The sequence below is a fragment of the Hemitrygon akajei genome, chromosome 26 (genome assembly GCF_048418815.1).
Source record: "Hemitrygon akajei chromosome 26, sHemAka1.3, whole genome shotgun sequence".
Lineage (NCBI taxonomy): Eukaryota > Metazoa > Chordata > Chondrichthyes > Myliobatiformes > Dasyatidae > Hemitrygon > Hemitrygon akajei.
The window spans coordinates 44,177,419-44,195,259 of record NC_133149.1 but is presented as its reverse complement, the minus strand read 5'-3'; the positions used below and the strand labels follow the sequence as shown (position 1 = coordinate 44,195,259).

Sequence of the window (17,841 nt, the reverse complement as noted above, 5' to 3'; positions counted from 1 at the left end):
TGTGCAAATCTCCATTGCCTTAATACGCAGACACTGGAAATAGTGACAACTTAAACTGTCTAGGATGTGAATCCAAAGGAAACTTTGGCTACAGCTTTATGCCTTGACAACCACTATGTTTAATGTTTAAACATGATGGGAAGAATTGAAATTGCTGAGATCTGTACTAGTACTGTTTTTTAAAAAAACACCAAACACGCCTTACAATACAATCGTGTTTTGATGATGAGATTTTGTGCAGCTGCCACAGAAATTTCTTCCTGGATTATGACTTCAACTCTACTACATTCTATTTCTTTCCCACAGCTCTGTCCTTCCTCATCACTGCTTCTCCTTGACGGAACAAAAACAGACTTCCTTTGGTCCTTTACCTTCCACCACATCAGCCTTTGCTTTCAACTGCCTGGGCTATCTCTATCAACATCTTCAACCCTCCAATCCTCCGGAACCTCTTCCATCCTCATTGATGATGCAAAGATCATCGCCAGAGGCTCAGCAATCTGGAAAGGTGTAATAATAACAGGGTTGTTGTGATGGGAGATTTTAATTTTCCAAATATTGATTGGCATCTCCTTAGATTGAGGGGTTTAGATGGGGTGGAGTTTGTTAGGTGTGTTCAGGAAGGTTTCTTGACACAATATGTAGATAAGCCTACAAGAGGAGAGGCTGTACTTGATCTGGTATTGGGAAATGAACCTGGTTAGGTGTCAGGTCTCTGGGAGAGCATTTTGGAGATAGTGATCACAATTCTATCTCTTACCATAGCATAGGAGAGGGATAGGAACAGACAAGTTAGGGAAATGTAAGGGAATAAGGGGAATTATGAGGCTATCAGGCAGGAACTTGGAAGCATGAATTGGAAACAGATGTTCTCTAAATGTACGGTAGAAATGTGGCAAATGTTCAGGGGATATTTGCATGGGGTTCTGAGTAGTGCGTTGCAATGAGACGAGAAGGATGGTAGGGTACAAGATCTGTGGTGTACAAAGGCTGTTGTAAATCTAGTCAAGAAGAAAAGAAGAGCTTATGAAAGGTTCAAAAAACTAGGTAATGATAGGAATCTAGAAGATTATAAGGCTAGCAGGAAGCAGCTTAAGAATGAAATTAGGAGAGCCAGAAGGGGCCATGAGAAGGCCTTGGCGGGCAGAATTAAGGAAAACCTCAAGGCATTCTTACAAGTATGTGAAGAGCAAGAGGATAAGACATGAGAGAATAGGACCAATCAAGTGTGATAGTGTTAAAATGTGTATGGAATTGGAGGAGATAGCAGAGGTATTTAATGAATATTTTGCTTCAGTATTCACTATAGAAAAGGATCTTGGCGATTGTAGGGCTGACTTGCAGTGGACTGAAAAGCTTGAGCATGTAGATATTGAGAAAGAGGGTGTGCAGGAGCTTTTGGAAAGCATCAAGTTTGATAAGTCACCGGGACCAGACGGGATTTACCCCGGGCTACTGTAGGAAGCGAGGGAGGAGATTGCTGAGCCTCTGGCAATGATCTTTGCATCATCAATGAGGACAGGAGTGGTTCTGGAGGATTGGAGGGTTGCGGATGTTGTTCCCTTATTCAAGAAAGGGAGTTGGGATAGGCCAGTGAGTCTTACTTCAGTGGTTGGTAAGTTGATGGAGAAGATCCTGAGAGGCAGGATTTATGAACATTTGGAGAGGCATAATGTGATTAGGAATAGTCAGCATAGCTTTGTCAAAGGTAGGTTGTGCCTTATGAGCCTGATTGAATTTTTTGAGGATGTGACTAAACACATTGATGAAGGTGGAGCTGTAGATGTAGTGTATATGGATTTTAGCAAAGCATTTGATAAGGTACCCCATGCAAGGCTTTTTGAGAAAGTAAGGAGTTCATGGGATACAAGGGGACATTGCTTAGTGGATCCAGAACTGGCTTGCCCACGAAGGCAAAGAGTGATTGTCGATGGGTCATATTCTGCATGGAGGCCAGTGACCAGTGGTGTGCCTCAGGGATCTGTTCTGGGACCCCTACTCTTTGTGATTTTTATAAATGACCTGGATGAGGAAGTGGAGGGATGGGTTAGTAAATTTGCTGATGACACAATGGTTGGGGGTGTTGTGGATAGTGTGGAGGGCTGTCAGAGGTTACAGCGGGACATTGATAGGATGCAAAACGGCTGAGAAGTGGCAGATGGAGTTCAACCCAGGTAAATGTGAGGTGGTTCATTTTGGTAGGTCAAATATGATGGCAGAATATAGTATTAATGGTAAGACTTGGCAGTGTGGAGGATCAGAGGGATCTTAGGGTCTGAGTCCATAGCACACTCAAAACTACTGCACAGGTTGACTCTGGTTAAGAAGGCATAAGGTGCATTGGCCTTCAATCGTGGGATTGAGTTTAAGAGCTGAGAGGTAATGTTGCAGCTATATGGGACCCTGATCAGACCCCACTTGGAGTACTGTTCTCAATTCTGGTCGCCTCACTACAGGAAGGACGTGGAAACCATAGAAAGGGTGCAGAGGAAATTTACAAGGACGTTGCCTGGATTGGGGAGCATGCCTTATGAGAATATAAGAACATAGAATAGTACAGCACATTACAGGCCCTTCGGCCCACAATGTTGTGCCGACCCTCAAACCCTGCCTCCCATATAACCCCCCACCTTAAATTCCTCCATATACCTGTCTAGTCTCTTAAACTTCACTAGTGTATCTGTCTCCACCACTGACTCAGGCAGTGCATTCCACGCACCAACCACTCTGAGTGAAAAACCTTCCTCTAATATCCCCCTTGAACTTCCCTCCCCTTACCTCAAAGCCATGTCCTCTTGTACTGTGCAGCGGTGCCCTGGGGAAGAGGCGCTGGCTGTCCACTCTGTCTGTTCCTCTTAATATCTTGTACACCTCTATCATGTCTCCACTCATCCTCCTCCTCTCCAAAGAGTAAAGCCCTAGCTCCCTTAATCTCTGATCATAATCCATACTCTCTAAACCAGGCAGCGTCCTGGTAAATCTCTTCTGTACCCTTTCCAATGCTTCCACATCCTTCCTATACTGAGGCGACCAGAACTGGACACAGGAATAGGTTAAGTGAACTCGGCCTTTTCTCCTTGGAGCGACAGGATGAGAGGTGACCTGACAGAGTTGTTCAAGATAATGAGAGGCGTTGATCGTGTGGATAGTCAGAGGCTTTTCCCCAGGGCTGAATTGGCTAGCATGCGGGGGCACAGTTTTAAGGTCTTGGATGTAGGTAAAGAGGAGATGTCGGGTAAGTTTTTTTACACAGAGTGGTGAGTGTGTGGAATGGGCTGCCGGCGGTGGTGGAGGCGGATACAATAGGGTCTTTTAAGAGACTCCTGGATGGCTACATGGAGCTTAGAAAAATAGAGGGCTATGGGTAAAGCCTAGGTAGTTCTAAGGTAGGAGGCATGTTCGACACAGCTTTGTGGACCGAAGTGCCTATATTGTGCTGTAGGTTTTCTGTGTTCTCATCTAGTCTATTTGTTTATATTGGAGAAACCAAACACAAATTTGGTGATTGCTTTGCAGAGCACCTGTGTTCATTCTGCAGGAGTGACCCTGAGCTGGTTGGTTACATGTAACTTTAATTCTTCTCACTTTTACTCTTACATTTATGTCTGCGGCCTCCTTTACTGTTACAATGAGGCCAAAAGTAATGTTGAGAAACAACACTTCGACTTTAGGTAAATCAATCTTTCTGTGTCACAACTGATCATTTCTGCTTGCTTTCATTGTTGGTTAGCTTTTCATCTAATTGTATTACATTGGCAAATGCCAGGTTAATATTCATTTCAAGAGGTCTAGAATACAAGAGCAGGGATGTGATGCTGAGGCTTTATAAGGAATGGGTGAGGCCTCACTTTGAGCATTGTGAACAGTTTTTGGCCCCTCATCTTAGAAAAGATGTGCTGGCATTGGAGAAGGTTCAGAGGAGGTTCATATGGATGATTCCGGGAATGAAAGGGTTATCATGCGAGGAATGTTTGATAGCTCTGGGTCTGTACGCGCTGGAATTCAGAAGGAAGAGGGGGGATCTCATTGAAACCTTTTGAATGCTGAAATGCCAAGCCAGAGTAGATGTGGTAAGGACATTTCCTATGGTGCGTGAGTCTTGGGCAAGAGGGCACAGCCTCAGGAAAGCAGGGTGTCCTTTTAAAATAGAGATGTGGAGAAACAACTTTAGCTAGGGAGTGGTGAATTTGTTACCATTGTTTCTCCATTGATGTTGTCTGACCTACTAAGTTTCTCCAGCACCTTGTGTGGTGCAAAAGCTAATTGACTTTCCCAATTTTGATGAAAGGTCCAGACCTGAAACATTAACTTTGTGGGGGGTTTTTTACCACATTGATGCTGCCAAGCCCACTGAGTGTGTCCAACATTTTCTGTATTAATCCTTGTAGTTTCCTTTAGATAACCTATTTTTTTCCTCTGAGATTCTTTCTAGAAGATTAGCTATTTCCCACAAAATTTACTTGTAAGTCATAAAACTTGCCATAGAGCATTCATTTTGAAATAGAGTACCGTCCATTTTGAGGTTGTGTTCCAAGGGTTAATATTAACACCCGAAACCAGTTTAATGTAAGTTGTTTCACTAGATGGTGCTGCATTCTGATGAAATCTCAAGTTGCCCACATCCCAATCACCACTAGATGGCATTTCATCCTAACTTGTGTCGTATGTTCAAAAGTAGAAAACTTAAAGATTTACACATTTTAATCTTTGAAATAATTATAACTAAAATTAGAATAATCGACTAAGATCATACAAAATTCAGTCTTCCTAAACCAGAAGCCCTGGATGAATCATAAGATTCACAATCTGCTGAGGGCCAGGTCAGAGGTATTCAAGTCTGGGGACCAAGAAAGTTGCAAGTGGTTCATCTTCAATCTCCGGAAAGCCATCTCATGGGTGAAGTGGCAATTCTGGACTAAACTTGAATTGATAAAGGATGATTGGTAGTTGTGTCAGGGCTTAAATGCTATCATCTCTTACAAAGTGACATAGGTGACAACAGGACTTCACTTCCAAATGAGCTCAATGCCTTCTATGTTTGCTTTGATCATTGAAACACGGAGAAACCATCACAAGCTCCCACAGCCCCCGATAACCCTGAGATTTCAGTATTTGAGGCTAAAGTGCAAGCAGCCTTCGGGGGGGGGGGGTGAACCCACAAAATGCATCCGGCCCAGATGGGGTAACTGGCCGAATACTAAAGACTTGAGTTGATCAACTGGCTGGAGTGTTTACTGAGATCATTAACCTCTCACTGCAGCAGTCTGAGGTACCCACCTGCTTCAATTATACTAGTGCCTAAGAATGTGGTAACCTGCCTCAGTGGCTATCGTTCATTGGTGCTTACATCTACAGCGATGAAATGTTTTGAGAGGTTGGTGATGAAACATATCAATTCTTGCTTGAGAAGTGACTTATACCAAAAGGTTATGTGCTTAGCCTCACAGGCTGGTATGGAAACACCAATGCCCTTGAACGGCAAATCCTGCAAAAAGTAGTGGAAGCAGCCCAGGCCATCACACGTAAGTCTGTCCCCACCATCTCCAAGGAGCATTATTACAGGAAAGCAAATCCATCCATCATCAGGGACCCCCACCATCCAGGTCATGCTCTTGCTGCTTCCATTAGGAAAGTACCTCAGGACTCGTATTGTTAGGTCCAGAAACACTTATTACCCATCACCTATCGGGCTGCTGAACCAGAGGCAATAACTTCACTTGCCCCATCACTGAACTGTTCCCACAACCTATGGACTCACTTTCAAGGTCTCTTCATCTCATGCTTGTAATATTTATTGTGTATTTATTTATTATTATGATTTTTTATTTATTTTTGTATTTGTTCAGCTTGTTTGGTTTTGCACACTGGTTGTCTGCCCCATTGGTGTGGTCTTTCATTGATTCTGTTATGGTTATTGGATTTATTGAGTATGCCTACAAAAAAATTAATCTCAGGCTTGTATATGATGACATACAGTACTGTGCGCATACAGTATGTAGGCACATACTCGTGTGTGTGTTGTGTGTGTGTATATATATATATATATATAGATATATTGATACATCTGTCTGTCTTGAAGGATGTTGGAATTGGCTCTGGAGTAACTTCTCTAGGTTTTAAGCCTGGACAGAAAGAATGGAGGTTTTGGGATGCCCAGTTGTCAAAATCTCCCTTTTGGCCTCACCAGTGCAAGCTAGAGTGCCTAAGTCTTTTACACAATACTGTAGTAATTTTATGTATTGTACTATACTGCTGCAAAAAAAAACATGACATTTCAGTGAGTGATGATAAAACCTAATTCTGATATGTGGACTGAGAGTAGGATGGGGTCAGGGAGAGGGGAAGCAATGTTGGGAAAATGAGAAGGGAGAAGGGAGGGAACGGGAAGTACCAGAAAGACATTCTGCAATTATCAATAAACCAATGGTTTGGAATTGAATGACTTTGACTGGTGTCTCAGGGTGGGGTGTGTCTGCACCCATTCCGGTACTCCTCTGCTACCTGTCCCACACCCGTCCCATGGCTACACCCTCACCATTCCTAACATCTTTTGCTCCTGCCAGATTTACAAACTCGCTCTCCACTCTACGTTGACAAATACAGTATTGTGTAAAAGTCTTAGGCACCCTAGCTATATATATATGTGTGTGGCTAATAGTTTTGCACAGAACTGTATGTACCTGGATAATAAATTTATTTTGAAAAAAATAAAACAGACCATAGTAAAGCACTGGATAGGCTATTCAGCCCACCACATTGTGCTGACCATGATGCCAATTTATACAAAATGTTCTCCTGTGTATCGTCCATATCCCTCCATTTCCTGCATATTCATGTGTCTATCTAAAAGCCTCTTTAACACCACAAAATTGTCTGCTTCTATTATTTCAAGTGAACTTATTATTGAGTTTCCAGTGTCCCATAGACTGACATCACCCAGTAATTTCAGAGTGAGGAAATTCTCAACACAGAAATGAAGAAATGTCCATATTATTGTGCATCCTCTATTGAGCAGCTTCATCCCATTGTGTATTGAAATTACAGAAGCAAGGTGGAACGACAATGTCAGAGGAATGGTCCACGTCACAAGCTGCCAGTGGAGGTGGTAGACAGATGCAATGTATAAAAAACATTTGGGCAGACACTTAGACAGGAATGATGTAGATCAAGGGTTCCACAGACTCCTCAGTTAATGATAGGGGACAATGGCATAAAAAAGGTTGGGAAGCCCTGGTGAAGAGGGCTACAGACCAACGGCAAGCAAATCGGATATGCACAGATAACATGGAGTGGTGGGCCAAAGGGGCCTTTTTCTGTGCTGCTGTATGATTCTGTGATCTATGAGCAAGCATAAATAATATCTCAAATGCAGCTTTGTTTATTAAAGTGTCAGCAGCCATTCTAATTAGAATCAGGTGTATTATCACTGACATATTTCATGAAATTTCTTGTTTTGTGACAACAATGCAGTGCAAGACATAAAAATTGTTCTAAGTTACAAATAATATAGAGCAAGAGGAATAGTGTAGTGTGGTCGTGTGCATAGTTTCATGGGTTATTCAGAGATCTGATGATGGAAAGGAAGAAGCTGTTCCTAAAATGTTAATTGTGGGACTTCAGGCTCTTGTACCTGATGATAGTAGGACATGTCTTGGATGGTGTGGGTCCTTAATGTGGATGCTGCCACTGGAGCACTGTCAAAATGTTCAACTAGAAATTAGTTAAGGAAATTTTAGGACCAATGATATATAGTTCTAATGCAAGGTTTTTAAGTAACTTCTCAAAGGAGGAGAGATAGACAGGAAGAGATCGAAGAAGTGATGGTTCAATGGGGCTTCAATTAAGGGAAGCTGAGTTTTTTTTGGAACGTGGAGAATGGGAGGACAACAAATAGTACATTGGATTGTTCAGATTTTTTTTTTGCAATTTAGGATTGTTCAAATCTAATGTAACAAATGCACGTATAAGGATTTCACCACTAAGGTGGGGCAAAGTTGGGGGATAACACAAAGGACAATCTTGGTGATCCAGTGGTATTGTGCTCCCCTCAGTATGTCATGTGGACTTTGAGGACATAGTCCTTTCTTCCATAATCATATAATCAGTGAACCGATTCTCTCAGTCTTTGGAAATCTTCCAGACTGATTTAGGAACGGAGTTGTTTGCTGTGTGGACTTTGAGGACATAGTTCATTCTTCTGTAATCATATAATCAGTGAACCGGTGCTCTTTGACTTCACTCTCAGTCTTTGAACATTTTCCAGACTGATTCAGGAACGGAGTTGTTTGCATTAACGCTGTCCAAGGGTGATTGCAAGGGCACTGACAGGCAGTTAAAGATTACACAGAGTCTCTAAATCAGGCCAAGTAAGCTCATTAGTGGTCTTATGGCAATCTTGCTGAGATTCATCAGACTACCCCATCCACTCCACGAAGCATTCGGCTGGGAAAATCACTTCAGGAGGAAAAAGATTGCACAAAAAGGATAGAAAATGCTGGGGACCCTGATGACAGTGTTGTTCCTTATCAGCAGAGCAGTTGGACAGGTGAGTCTGACTGGAAGATTCTAACAGCATAAGTAACAATTGCGGTGCAAACAAATATCATTACATTAATATGATTTGTTTTCAAAGAAATTATTGTCCTCTTTCCCCCAATACACTCTTAACCCCTCCCTACAACCCGATTAATTAAATGTATTGTCGTGGTCAGCCTTATTGACTGATAAGGCCTTAGTTTAATTGTGAACCAATGCTGTATGAGGTGATCTCAGCCAAGTTAACATAGGTTACAAGCTATATTTGGGTCAATGGATAACCTGTTATGACTCTCACACTTTGCACTGTTATCCTGTGACTTCTGAAAACTGTGAATGCAGACATCAAATTGTAGGTGGCATCAGGTGTGAACGTAATGGTGTTTCAATGAATTGCTCAAGACATAGAAAGATCTTTATATTCAATTCCTACTGTACACATCATCCAGAAATCTCCAAACCTTGTCCATACCAAAGTCAACTGGTCAAGAGCTGACACAGAAGGACGCAGTAATAAATACATAAGACTCATGACTGTGATGAGAGACAACAGATCCCACACCTTTAGCTTGGCTCACTGCTCACAAGCACCTCTAAGTCATGATCTTGTTGAGGCCATTTTGCATTGTACACCACACCAGAAAGACAATACTTTGGTTGATGGACACAGGAAGGGAAAGACCTTACTGCCACATTGACAGTTGGAATCTTGTCTGATACCGTGGCTGTTGACAAATCAGAATAATCAATCTCTATATATTAATTTACACCAGGTTGGTCTAGTGGTAAAAGTCATAGAGCACTACAGCACCAAAACAGGCCATTCAGCCCACCTATTCCTTGTGAACTGTTATTCTGCCTACTCCCATTGACTGCACTTGGGCCATAGCCCTCCATACCCCTCCCATCCATGTACTTGTCCGCACTTACGTTTGGCAATCAAACCCAGATCCACCACTTCCACTGACAGCTTGTTCCACAATTGCAACACCCTTTAAGTGAAGAAGTTCCCCCTTAAGGTCCTCTTAAATATTTCACCTTTTACCCTTAACCTGCGATCTCTAGTTCCAGTCTCACCTAACTTCAGTGGTTGCTGAGCCTCTGGCAATGATCTTTATATCATCAATGGGGATGGGAGAGGTTCCGGAGGATTGGAGGGTTGCGGATGTTGTTCCCTTATTCAAGAAAGGGATTAAAGATAGCCCAGGAAGTTATAGGCCAGTGAGATCCTGAGAGGCAGGATTTATGAACATTTGGAGAGGCATAACATGAGTAGGAATAGTCAGCATAGCTTTGTCAAAGGCAGGTCGTGCCATACAAACCTGATTGAATTTTTTGAGGAGGTGACTAAACACATTGATGAAGGTAGAGCAGTAGATGTCGATTTCAGCAAGACATTTGATAAGGTACCCCATACAAGGTTTATTGAGAAAGTAAGGAGGCATGGGATCCAAGGGGATCTAGAATTGGCTTGCCCACAGAAGGCAAAGAGTGATTGTAGACGGGTCATATTCTGCATGGAGGCCAGTGACCAGTGGTGTGCCTTAGGGATCTGTTCTGGGACCCCTACTCATTGTGATTTTTATAAATCACCTGGATGAGGAAGTGGAGGGATGGGTTAGTAAATTTGCTGATGACACAAAGGTTGGGGGTGTTGTAGATAGTGTGGAGGGCTGTCAGAGGTTACAGCAGGACATTGTAAGGATGCAAAACTGGGCTGAGAAGTGGCAGATGGAGTTCAACCCAGAAAAGTGTGAGGTGGTTCATTTTGATAGGTCAAATATGATGGCAAAATATAGTATAATGGTAAGACAGTACAGAAGGCATATGGTGCATTGGCCTTCATCAATCGTGGGATTGAGTTTAAGAGCCGAGAGGTAATGTTGCAGTTATATAGGACCCTGATCAGACCCTACATGGAGTACTGTGCTCAATTCTTGTCACCTCACTACAGGAAGGACGTGGAAACCATGGAAAGGGTACAGAGGAGATTTACAAGGATGTTGCCTGGATTTTGGAGCATGCCTTAAGAGATTAGGTTGAGTGAACTCGGCCTTTTCTCCTTGGAGCGACGGAGGATGAGAGGTGACCTGATAGAGGTGTTTAAGATGAAGAGAGGCATTGATCGTGTGGATAGTCAGAGGCTTTTTCCCTGGGCTGAAATGGCTACCACGAGAGTTTTAAGGTGCTGGGGAGTAGGTACAGAGGAGATGTCAGGGGTAAGTTTTTTACACAGAGAGTGGTGAGTGTGTGGAATGGGCTGCCGGCAATGGTGGTGGAGGCAGATACAATAGGGTCTTTTAAGAGACTTTTGGATAGGTACATGGAGCTTAGAAAAATAGAGGGCTATGGGTAAAGCCTAGGTAGTTCTAAGGTAAGGAAATGTTCAGCACAGCTTTGTGGGTCGAAGGGCCTGTATTATGCAGTATGTTTTCTATGTTTCTATAAAAAAACTTGCTTGTATTTACTCTATCTAGAACCACTACCACTATCAAATCCTACCTCATTCTCCTATGCTCCAGGGAGTAAATTTGTAACTTAATCAGCTTTTCCCTATAACTCAAGTCCTTAAGTCCTGACAACTTGTAATTTTTCTCTGTATTCTTTCAATCTTAATGATATCTTTCCATCAGTTGTTTATCTACCGTGTGTCCACATAGGTTCAAGGTCAGCTATTCCTAACCACAAGGGTATACTTATCACTTCCCATGTTTCCAATTACTTATACACTGTGTCACAAAACACACTTTGATATATTGACAATTGACCTATTATCTTTTGAGTATTCTTCAGACAATTTAGACTTGAGATTCAAAAGAATTTGCAGGTATTCTTCAACCTCCCATTTCCCGAGGTTTAAATGTATGGAAATTTGCCTTTAAGTGTGTTTTGAAGTTTAGGCCAGTAGAGATATAGGGTACCTCACACAAAATTGTGGGCTTATTAGATCATTATGGAATCTGAAAGAAAACCTTGTCTCAGTAACAATAATTGTGACAGATAATTAAACACTTAATAAAATAGTTTCAGTAACAGCTTAAAGTGTTTTCAATTATCACCAGGCTGAGGTAACAGATTTATCAGAGCTGGTGGATTTATCAGAGCCCAGCATGAATGAGCACCTTCAAAAATAGACACAGTTATTTTATACCAGCTTATCTCACCTCATTTTTTTTAAATTAAGGCTTAACTTTATTCACCATATATCCATTTACTTGTGTTAGGAATTTGCTGTGGTGATGATTTCACGTGCAATGATCTACCTTTTTGGACTGTGTAGGGGATTACACCCACTTGTTTAAGCAGGACAATGTCCCGGATCTGCTTTGATTAGCAGTGCATACCCAAATCACTGGAATAGTTAGGCAGAACTTATTTTACCTTTCTATCTGATTGAAAGCACTTCTAAAAGTATGATATTCCTACAGTGCTGCTCTGAAACTTCCACACAGCCATTCCACTGAAGATTCAGAATGAGGCTTCATCTTCCAGCCTTCAGTGTACTGGCGTCTCAGTTGAACAAGTGCAAGCATAGTGTTAGCATGATGCTATTACAGCTCAGGGTGTCAGAGTTTAATTCCAATGTCATCTGTAAGGAGTCTATACGTTCTCCCTTTGGAATGCACGGGTTTCCTGTTGGTTTTCTCCCACAGTCCAAAGACATACCAATTGATAGGTAAATTGGTCATTGCAAATTGTCCTGTAATTAGGCTAGGATTTGTCGGGGGCTGGTGGCAGCGCCGCTCAAAAGGCTGGAAGGGCCTACTCTGTGCTGTATCACTAAATAAAATAAAATAAGAGGGGCAGACAAAAATGTTTAGCCCTGTCTGAGTATGAATACATCAAACAGGCAAATTTGCTCTTTTGATTGCTGTACATTTTTAACATATTTAAGACAGTATGTAGAAACATAGAGAAACTTACAGCACAATACAGGCCCTTCGGCCCACAAAGTTGTGCTGAACATGTCCCTACCTTAGAAATTACTAGGCTGACCCATAGCCCTCTATTTTTCTAAGCTCCATGTACCTATCCAAAAGTCTCTCAAAAGACCCTATCGTTTCCACCTCCATCACCATCACCAGCAGCCCATTCCACACACTCACCACTTTCTGCGTAAAACAACTTACCCCTGACATCTCCTCCATACCTGCTTCCAAGCACCTTAAACCTGTGCCCTCTTGTGCTAGTCATTTCAGCCCTGGGAAAAAGCCTCTGACTATCCACACGATCAATGCTTTAAAAGATGTATTAAGACAATGTAAGGGGAAGGATATAAGACATATCAGGAGAATGTAAGCAGTCAATGGCAAGAAATAATGAGTGTACAGGAGGATCTTGGGGTCCTGAAAATGTCTGCACAAGCGCACAGGGTGGTAAAGATGACATACTACGTACTTCATTGGTTTGGCCATTGACGATAGACAATAGGTGCAGAAGTAGACTATTCGGCCCTTTGAGCCTGCACCGCCATTTTGAGATCATGGCTGATCAACTACTATCAATACCCCGTTCCTGCCTTGTCCCCATATCCCTTGATTCCCCTATCCATAAGATACCTATCTAGCTCCTTCTTGAAAGCATCCAGAGAATTGGCCTCCACTGCCTTCCGAGGCAGTGCATTCCAGACCCCCACAACTCTCTGGGAGAAGAAGTTTTTCCTTAACTCTGTCCTAAATGACCTACCCCTTATTCTCAAACCATGCCCTCTGGTACTGAACTCTCCCAGCATCTAGAACATATTTCCTGCCTCTATCTTGTCCAATCCCTTAATAATCTTATATGCTGCAATCAGATCCCCTCTCAATCTCCTTAATTCCAGCGTGTACAAGCCCAGTCTCTCTAACGTCTCTGCGTAAGACAGTCCAGACATCCCAGGAATTAACCTCGTGAATCTACGCTGCACTTCCTCTACAACCAGGAAGGAAGAGTAAGGAAGTTATGCGAGAGTAAGGAAGTTATGTTGCAGCTAAGTGAGACAGCGGCGTGAATTGAACCCTAATCTTACAGCTAGCATTATAAAACATTACAATGATCACTACAGTACTCTGCTGCCAAGGATAGAGATGTCAAATTTATAGAGGGCATACATTTAAGGAACGAGGGTAAAAATTTAAAGGAGATGTGCAGGACAGGCTTTTTTAAAACACTAGGTAGTGTGGAGCAGGCTGTTAGGGATAGTGGTGGAAGCAGATATGATAATGGCACATTAGGCACATGAATATTTGGGGAATGGAGAACTATATATCATGTATAAGCAGAAGAAATTTAGTTAAATTAGGTAAGACATTGTGGGATGATGGGCTTCTTCCTGTGCTGTGCTATGTTCTAAGACTTTCCATGACCAAATGCTAAGTAGGTGTTTCTCATCTCTTCCTTGTTACTTTCTATTTCAATCTTCAACCCTTTCCAATCACAACCCGGTGCCAATTCAAAGTTTGAGATCGGCATGCGCCAGCGGCAGGAGCCTTTACGCTACCAGGTGTTTCAGCCTCTGCCCTGGCAGCTGCAAAACGTCAGTCGCAATCGCAAGTCCAGTCGAATTGACAAGGTAAAAGCCACTTGTTATTAGATGATGTATTGATTTCTGTCAGCATTTTTATACTTTAATTATAATGACCATGAGATGAGATGGCTAATGTGCTTTGATTTCGGAGTCCAAGTTCTGCTTGTATAAGTGCTCCATCATCTCTGATTTTGGAGGTGAGGATTATGGCTGCATCTGATTCAGAAGACTCTGGATGTAGAGCTGCCTGCAGATACTCAAATGCAATGATCTAGAGTGACCTAGACACAGTGGGTGCCTGGAATCTACTGCCTGGGGTGGTGGTAGAGACAGATACATTAGGGACTTTTAAGAAATGTTTAGATAGGCACATGAAAGTGAGGAAAATGGAAGGATATGGATTTTTTTTAGACAGAAAAGATTAGTTGGCCATTTGATTACTAATTTGATTGGTTCAGCACAACATTGTGGGCTGAAGGGCCTGTTCCTGTGCTGTACTGTGCTATCTTCTAAGATAGACTGGTGCAGTTCTGAGGGAAGGCTGTGATGCCACCCAGCAGAGGTTCTGTTTGCTTACTGAAAGAAACTGGCACTCCTTTGAAGGAGAATTACCATTTGGGCATTTATATCAGCTGGTTGTGTTTGCCATCCTATCATAATTAGAATCAGAGTTAAATTTGTTCATGGATTCAGGGTCTTGGACTATATTATTTTGTGTGACTGTTCTGTGTTTTTTTTGTATTCTGTGTTTTTTGCCTGCTCTTTCTCGTATTTTTGTGTGCAGGTCTATGGGGGAGGAGGATTTGGGGTTGGTGTGCTGTTTGTTTTTTTGTGTGGGAAGGAAGGATTTGGGGTTTGATGATTGTGCTGCCATTCTTTTCTTTCTTGATTTCATGGAGAAGAATTCCAGAGTTGTATACTTTGATAATAAATGAACCTTTGAACCTTTTCTGCGATCTTATGTGTGTTATATGTGCCTTCTACTGTGTATGACTGTTGGTATACTGTATGTTTTGCACCTTGGCTCCAGAGGAACACTTTCATTTGGCTGTATTCATGGATATTCATGTATGCTTGAATGGAAATTGAACTTGAACTTGAAACTGGAGCACCTGGAGGAAGTCCACATGGTCACATGGAGAACACACGAACTCCACATAGAGAGTATCTGAGGTGAGGATTGAACCTGTGTCCATGCTGTAAAATGGTGGATCTATGCTACTGTGCCACAGCCTTCAGAAGAGGAAATCTGAATGTTTGTCTGTGCTGCTGTGCCCCAACTGACAGAGAAAGTGCTGAGATGTTGCACCAATTCCCTGTTAGTCATAGCAGACTACTGCATATCTAGTCCATGCCAAACTGTAACTCTGCTTACTCCCATCGACCTGTACCTGCACCATGGCCCTCCATACCCCTTCTATCCATGTACCTATCCAAACTTCTCTTAAATGTTGCAATCACACCAACTCTGAGTGAAGTTCATCTTCAGGTTTCCCCATAAGTTTCACCCTTAAACTATGATCTTTAGTTCTAGATTCTAGATTCACCCAACCTGAGGGGACAATAGACAATAGTTGCAGGAGTAGGCCCTTCGGCCCTTCGAGCCAGCACCGCCATTCAATATGATCATGCCTGATCATCCACAATCAGTACCCCGTTCCTGCCTTCTCTCCATATCCCTTGACTCCACTATCTTTAAGAGCTCTATCTAACTTTTTCTTGAAAGCATCCAGAGAATTAGCCTCCACTGCCTTCTGAGGCAGAGCATTCCACAGATCCACAACTCTCTGGGTGAAAAAGTTTTTCCACATCTCTGTTCTAAATGGCCTACCCCTTACTCTTAAACTGTGGCCTCTGGTTCTGGACTCCCCCAACATTGGGAACGTTTTTCCTGCCTCTAGTGTGTCCAATCCCTTAATAATCTTATATGTTTTAATCAGATTCTCTCTTATCCTTCTAAATTCCAGTGTATACAAGTCCAGTTACTCCAATCTTTCAACATATGATAGTCCCGCCATCCCGGGAATTAACCTTGTGAAACTACACTGCACTCCCTCAATAGCAAGAATGTCCTTCCTCAAATTTGGAGACCAAAACTGCACACGATACTCCAGGTGTGGTCTCACCAAGGCCCTGTAAAACTGCAGAAGTACCTCTTTGCTCCTATACTCAACTCCCCTTGTTATGAAGGCCAGCATGCCATTAGCTTTCTTCACTGCCTGCTGTACTTGCATGCTTACTTTCAGTGACTGATGAACAAGGACACCTAGATCTCGTTGTACTTCCCCTTTTCCTAACTTGACTCCATTTAGATAGTAATCTGCCTTCCTGTTCTTGCCACCAAAGTGGATAACCTCACATTTATCCACATTAAACTGCACCTGCCATGCATCTGCCCACTCACCCAACCTGTCCAAGTCACCCTGCATTCTCCTAACATCCTCCTCATATTTCACACTACTACCCAGCTTTGTGTCAACTGCAAATTTACTTATGTTACTTTTAATCCCTTCATCGAAATCATTAATGTATATTGTAAACAACTGCGGTCCCAGCACTGAGCCTTGCGGTACCCCACTAGTCACTGCCTGCCATTCTGAAAAGGACCTGTTAATCCCTACTCTTTGTTTCCTGTCTGCCAACCAATTTTCTATCCATGTCAGTACCCTACCCCCAATACCATGTGTTTTAATTTTGCCCACTAATCTCCTATGTGGGACCTTATCAAAGGCTTTCTGAAAGTCCAGGTACACTACATCCACTGGCTCTCCCTTGTCCATTTTCATAGTTACATCCTCAAAAAATTCCAGAAGATTAGTCAAGCATGATTTCCCCTTTGTAAATCCATGCTGACTCAGACCGATCCTGTTACTGCTATCCAAATGTCCTGCTATTTCATCTTTTATAGTTGACTCCAGCATCTTCCCCACCACTGATGTCAGGCTAACAGGGACAAAGGTTGCAATTGATATCTTTTGGTAGGTAGGTGTTCAGGTCTGTACATAATACTCCACATTTGGTTTCACCAATGTCTTATACAGCTTCAGGGTGGAGTTGTAGTTGCCCTGACTTTTTGGCTGTGAGAATTTATTTTCTATTCATATCTTCACAGCCAGAATTTGCATATGTCATGATCTAGAGTCTTAAGAATATCTGTGGATGTCCTATGGAGACACAAGGGACTGCAGGTGCTAGAATCTGGAGCAAATAAATGTTGTTGGTAAAGTAGAAAAACAACAGGTCAGGCAGTGTCTGTGGAGGGAAATGTTTTAGGTCAAGACCCTTCATCTGGATTTGATGTTCTGTTCCTGTATCACACATTAGCTCAGAGTCAAAGTTCTAGTTCAAGTTTATTGTCATTCAACCATCCATATAAACCAAACAAAACAATATTCCTCTGGGATAGTACGATTTAATGTCATATGCACAAGGACAGGTGCAATAAAATACTTAGTTGCAGCAGCATCACAGAAACATTAGCAACGTTCACAAGATAAGTATAAATTAAACATAAATTACACACAATTTTTACAAGACAAAACAATTAGAGCAATAAAGAAAGTCCATTTTAATGCAAAGTAGTCACAGTCGATAAACTGTTATGCTAGGGGCTTTGCTGGTTGGTTCAAACACAAATGTTCGAAGGAAGTAGATTGGTGGTGTGTGAATTTACACCTCTGTATGTTCTGCCCGATGGAAGTTACAAAAAATGGCAGGCCTGAATGGTGGGAATATTTGATGCTGCCTGTAATGTGCAGCCATCAGTGTGCAATTAAATATATTATTGATATATACACTCT

The 17,841-nt window shown here is 42.2% G+C and overlaps 1 protein-coding gene across 1 annotated transcript in view; it reads left to right on the top strand.

Annotated features, from left to right (window-relative positions):
• The first annotated feature begins 8,398 nt into the window (after positions 1–8,398).
• LOC140716691 (uncharacterized) overlaps positions 8,399–17,841 on the top strand; it is a 49,064-nt gene continuing 39,621 nt past the window's right edge. The window contains exons 1-2 of the mRNA XM_073029515.1: positions 8,399–8,545; positions 13,973–14,086. Of these exons, the coding sequence (XP_072885616.1) occupies positions 8,492–8,545; positions 13,973–14,086 (168 nt within the window). The 5' untranslated portion in view covers positions 8,399–8,491. The remainder of the gene's footprint in view (positions 8,546–13,972; positions 14,087–17,841) is intronic.